The following is a 6,229-nucleotide window of genomic DNA, read 5'->3' on the forward strand; positions in this document are numbered from 1 at the left end:
TGGCTGAGCTCCATCCCTATTACTTACCTGAGCACGTACTATGCGTGGCAACACCAGAATGAGTTCACCTGTGCACTCGGGGAGCCGCCGGATGCCAGCAGCCCGCCGGAGCACCGGCTGAGCGTCAACTGCAAGCTGCCGGCGGTGCAGCTGCAGCGCATCATGGCGGTGGTGGACATCACCCTGCTCTGCACCATGAACCTCATCATTCTCATCAACCTGCTGCACCTGTTCGTGGTGCGCAAGTCCAACTTCGTCTTCGACAAGCTGCACAAGGTCGGCATCAAGACGCGCCGGTGCTGGCAGAAGTCGCAGTTCTGCGACATCAACATCTTGGCCATGTTCTGCAACGAGAACCGCGACCACATCAAGTCCCTCAACCGGCTGGACTTCATCACCAACGAGAGCGACCTCATGTACGACAACGTGGTGCGGCAGCTGCTGGCTGCTCTGGCTCAGTCTAACCACGACGCCACGCCCACCCTCATAGACTCGGGCATCCAGACCATGGACCCCAGTATGGACCCTACGGGGCTGAGGGTGGGGGACCTGGGCATCGAGCCCTCAGTCATCAAGAGACCCCGCAAGAAGATGAAGTGGATCCCCTCATCCAACCCACTGCCTCAGCCTTTTAAAGTAGGTGTTCATCACAACATCCCAACACTTTGCAATGCTTACCAGTTATGTCTGGAGAGTTTGGACGTAACATAGGCAAGCATTAATGTACATTAGAACACAAACATGCCAATGAAACTGAAAAATGAAAGCATGCGCAGTGTCCATCAGATACCAAGTTTTCAGCAGAGACTGAGCACTGTTCACTCTCGTCTAATTGAGATATACAGTATGTACTCTGCTCAGCTCTCACACTCCCTGTGAAATATTCTTCACTGGGTTGGTATTTAGGGCAGTGCCTTGCAGTGGGCGAAGTGTGAATGAGTCTCGTCCACTGTGCAGAGAAGCTGAGGCAGCACTTACTGTAAGTGTTGCCCAGTGGAGCGATGGGCCTCACAGCGGCGTCTGATAGTGACAGGCTGCCATTATGTTTTCATTTTCAGGAACACCCATGAGCCATAGCAGTAAGAGGCATCCCATTTTCAATTACTCCTTTCTTCATTACTACAAGCATACTGTATCTAATCCAATTTGATAAGGCCAAACAGTCTGTATCTGTTTCAGTTGCACCAGTACCAGAGATATTAAACACACAGTTGATGGAAAGGGTGACTATCGTCAGAGGCATTAGAGCCCTTTTGTGTCTAAAGCCCAGCATAAGTCATATAGTATAAGGCAATAAGACATTTCTCAGATAAAGCATTAAATAATGAAGAGGAATAAGGAATGTTTTTTCATCCATCCACACTGTCACAATCATTAGTCCTGCTGTGAGTCTGTGATGCATTTTGGTCCAGTTTAGCATAAGAATGTTCCCATTGCATAACAATCTGCTGCTATTTATTTGAATGTGTGTGTGATTGTGTGTGTGTGTGTGTGTGTGTGTGTGTGTGTGTGTGTGTGTGTGTGTGTATGTGTGTGTGTGTGTGTGTGTGTGTGTGCGTGTGTGCGTGCGTGTGTGTGTGTGTGTGTGTGTGTGTGTGTGTGTGTGTGTGATTGTGTGTGTGTGTGTGTGTGTGTGTGTGTGTGTGTGTGTGTGTGTGCGCGTGGGCCTGTAGGAGCCGTTGGCGATGACGCGTCTGGAGAACAGCACGAAGTCAGACAAACCCAAGACTGCGTGGAAGAGGTCGGGAGCTGACAACTTCATTGCCCCCCTACAGGACAACAAGAGCACACAGCACCCCCCAACCGGCAAAGGTGCTGCCTCTCTTTACTCTTCCTTCCTAGACTCCCACTCACAGTCCAACCTGTTGCTGTTAGTTGCTTGAAGTGAAAGTTATCATCTATAAATGTCAAATCGGCTGATGCAAGCTTGCCCTGTAGATGGACTGAATTGACGGCTACTCTCTCAGGCACATAGTCTATGGCTCACAGCGTCCCATCTGTCATGGTCTAAGAAAGGCACAGTGGTGACAGATCACAAACATGTGTCACAGTCTATGACAAATCTCCGAAGCCTATGACGTAGTGGTGCAGGTGGCTGTGACTGGTTGGTTGTGTTGGATCCCCTCTGAACTGCTCTCTCTCCCCCCAGGTGCATCTCTGTACAACAGCATCATAGTGGACAAGAAGCACTCACGGAATTTCTCCCTGGACGTCCACCCTTACATGCTGGCCATCTCGAAGCCTAAGGAGGAGCCGGCCAACCACAACCCAGGGCCCGCGCCAGCCACCTTACCCCTGGCGTGTGCCTACATCGAGGGGACACACAGCATGGTCCACATGCCCACCTCCGACAGCGGTACACCCAGGCTGGCTCCACTCGACTCTGTCACCTGGGCAACCAGACCTTTTCTAGACCTCTTGCTGGGTGACATTCTGATAGAAACACAAAAGACTTCTGTGCTATTTAGCAGTTCTGTTTTACTTGGTCTGGCTGGATGATGTAGACAAGGAAGATGTGTTTTTATTTTGATGTGCCTGTTTTCCTGGCCTACAGGGCCCTGTCAGGTCCCATAACTCCTAACCTTAATCCTAACGTAGGTGGTGCATTAGAGATGGCCAGGTTAGATGAGGACACACACTCCCATAATGCAGGTCTCTGTTCTCCATCTCCCCACAGAGAAGAAAAGCCCAGCGCAGCCCCCCGAGTTCATCAGGGTCAGCAGCACCTACATGAACGGTGGCCATTCCAGCCTCGGCCACGCTAGCCCTCCCCCCCTTATGGAGCCGCTGATCCAGCCACAGGACCCAGAGAGCCAGCCTGCGCCCTTCAACAGGAAGCCGTCCCACCAGCTGCTGGCCGTCCACCACACGTCCTTCACGGAGGAGGAGGAGGTGGAGCAGCTGGTCAGGGATCACCTGGCAGAGAGGTCTGCCGAGCTCATCACCGCAGGAGAGTGCTGAACCCCCCAGGATCGCACATCCATCCATACCAGACACACACGTGCAAAAGACCCAGTCAAGCTCTCACCCTCAGGCGCAGACATGCCTACTCACACACACACACAAGCGTCACGGCACACAGCCACACACATGAGCGTGAAGACACACACATACGCATGCGCACACACACAACTTCAGTAGACATCGCCTCTCCCCTCAAAAAAAAACATTTCCCCACACACTACATTCATTACACCTGGAAGTCCTGTTTAGCCTCTCACCGGTCACCAAGCATAACTGTCATGGGGAACAAGATGTCTGTGAAAAGGACTAACGCTACACCTTGACTCTGTCGCAGGCCGGCCACCTGAAAAGCTGTGATGGCTTGACCGGACCACGACTGGACCCTACACACATGCATAGACCAACCAACTCTACAAAGGAATGAACACCAAGGCCTGGTCGTGAAAGAGATTCATAATTATGTGGTCTTGATACAAGACTTTGTTATAATACTTGTAGAAGTTGAGGAAGGATGTTGATTGGAAGCAGGGGACACCCAGGACTGTATAAAAGACTCAAAGCACAACTCATGGCACTTGTCATGGGACACTATTTTTCTTGGAACAGCTCCACTCTCACATCAATATTAAATAGCTAGTAGACCATATGATGTCTGTATTTTGAAAAATATGCAAAAGATTACAACTGAGTCATTGTGGCAATAATATATATTTCTGATGAATGATATGATAAACGAAATACGCAAACTCTATTTTAGCATCAAACATACAACAGCATGGCTGTGCTAGGCTCATATGTTTTGCTCCGTCATTGAATGTAATTTTTCAAAAACACATGGTCAGAGCAGAGTGTTTTTATAACCATGTCCACAAAAACTCATCTGAGAGAAACAAGGAGACAGTCTATCCTTTGGACGAGGACATGTATGTTTTTGATGGACATGGTTAGTTTGGAAGCTGTGGGAAGTCTACACATCCAGCTGGATGGATCGCAGCTGGATGTGTAAACATCATACACCACTTGGATTGAGAGACAAGCAAGTGGATTTGAAATGACATTGATGTCTTCGGACTGTTGTCTTTGACCTATTTTCTCAGTGAACTCCGAGCTCAGCGGCCATGGACCACCTGTATAGATATGTTAAAGCAGGGAAGAGATGCCTGGGTGTTGGCAATCACAAAACATCAGCACTCGCCCACGATGAACTCCTCACGGTGTACTCTACGAGTCCTGATGCGCTCCTCACGGTGTACTCCACGAGTGACCATAGTCCTGATGCGCTCCTCACGGTGTACTCCACGAGTGACCATAGTCCTGATGCGCTCCTCACGGTGTACTCCACGAGTGACCATAGTCCTGATGTGCTCCTCACGGTGTACTCCACGAGTGACCATAGTCCTGATGTGCTCCTCACGGTGTACTCCACGAGTGACCATAGTCCTGATGCGCTCCTCACGGTGTACTCTACGAGTGACCATAGTCCTGATGCGCTCCTCACGGTGTACTCCACGAGTGACCATAGTCCTGATGTGCTCCTCACGGTGTACTCCTCACGGTGTACTCTACGAGTGACCATAGTCCTGATGCGCTCCTCACGGTGTACTCCTCACGGTGTACTCTACGAGTGACCATAGTCCTGATGCGCTCCTCAAGGTGTACTCTACGAGTGACCATAGTCCTGATGCGCTCCTCACGGTGTACTCCTCACGGTGTACTCCACGAGTCCTGATGCGCTCCTCACGGTGTGCTCCTCACGGTGTACTCCACGAGTCCTGATGCGCTCCTCACGGTGTACTCCACGAGTCCTGATGTGCTCCTCACGGTGTACTCCTCACGGTGTACTCCACGAGTGACCATAGTCCTGATGCGCTCCTCACGGTGTACTCCTCACGGTGTACTCTACGAGTGACCATAGTCCTGATGCGCTCCTCACGGTGTACTCCACGAGTGACCATAGTCCTGATGCGCTCCTCACGGTGTACTCCTCACGGTGTACTCTACGAGTGACCATAGTCCTGATGTGCTCCTCACGGTGTACTCCACGAGTGACCATAGTCCTGATGCGCTCCTCACGGTGTACTCTACGAGTGACCATAGTCCTCATGCACCGCACTCAATGACAAATCATATAGAATAACTGCATAACGTGTATAGCACAGGGTACAGGTTTTCGTTCTGATCCTGTCCCTCCCTCTACCCATTGTGCTTCCTTAGATACCCCATGAGTAGGCCTAAGTAGGGTTGATATCTGTCTGAAGATATTGTCTGTGGGCGTAGATCCAGTTCAGATGAAGGAGACACTGCTTAGTCTGAGAGCACAACCACGAGAAGTGATACCATCGGAGTGCTAACTACACAAAATTCTTGAAGATCAAACTGCCAGTCATCTCATCCCTCAGGGGCTATGAGTCATCACTGTGAGAAGCTCAACCACGTGATCCCGTCCTTCCAGATCAGTCTGGACACTCAGCACAGTAGAAATAAACAGTTTGTAAAGCCCATGGGAGTAGCAGCATTGTTTTAATAGAGAGCGTTAGAGAGTCAGGTTGCAAAGATGCTACTCATGTTTGATGAAAACAGCCAATGTGACTATTCTGTAAAGCCTGCTGGCAAATTCAAGAGGTTGTGGGTGTGGTTTATAATTGTATGTCAAAATACATGTATTCTGGTGAATAGGGTATTCTGTAAGAGCTGTGAAGGCCAGTTTTCTCTGATTCGGAAATAAATAAGCTTAGTGCCTGTGGAGTGTGGCCCCTGCCCTGCCAGGCCTTTGGATGCCCAGAACTGTGAATCCAAGCATAGGCCTACATATAGTGAGAGGTATATTAATTTAGTCACCTGCTCACTGGAACACATTTGATTGAGTTTGGTCAATAAAAACACAGCCACGTATAGATCACAAACAGAAATGATTGACACTTTTCATTAGGATTGCATCCTAAGGAATTAAAACATTTGAGTATGTTGTCTTTCTTTTTGGTGCTAATTTTGTCATTAGTCAACATTGTTTTATTGTTGTCTCATGTCGTAAAATCTCATTTTGAAAAATCTTGCCAAACCATCCAGACACTGGACAGTGACAAATGCAGAGAAAGTGTGTTTGCACGTAAGAGGTGTGAGTACAAGTGTGAGTGTGGGTATTCTGGGTTGCGCTAGGAAATGATCTTAGTAGTGCTGATTTAGTGTTGGTTTTATGCTGGGGTACCACTCTGACCAGAGGCTTGATTTAAATGAGTTATTGGCAGCAGCACACATATACACTAAA

General features: G+C 49.2%; 1 protein-coding gene across 1 annotated transcript in view; it reads left to right on the plus strand.

The window, feature by feature from the left end:
* panx2 (pannexin 2) overlaps positions 1-2,963 on the plus strand; it is a 10,747-nt gene extending 7,784 nt beyond the window's left edge. Inside the window, exons 3-6 of the mRNA XM_012822243.3 lie at positions 1-636; positions 1,674-1,812; positions 2,150-2,356; positions 2,678-2,963. The exon at positions 1-636 is cut by the window's left edge and continues 479 nt beyond it. Coding sequence (XP_012677697.2) covers positions 1-636; positions 1,674-1,812; positions 2,150-2,356; positions 2,678-2,961 — 1,266 coding nt within the window. The 3' untranslated portion in view covers positions 2,962-2,963. The remainder of the gene's footprint in view (positions 637-1,673; positions 1,813-2,149; positions 2,357-2,677) is intronic.
* Positions 2,964-6,229: the final 3,266 nt, after the last annotated feature.

This window comes from Clupea harengus, chromosome 3, assembly GCF_900700415.2.
Source record: "Clupea harengus chromosome 3, Ch_v2.0.2, whole genome shotgun sequence".
Taxonomy (NCBI): domain Eukaryota; kingdom Metazoa; phylum Chordata; class Actinopteri; order Clupeiformes; family Clupeidae; genus Clupea; species Clupea harengus.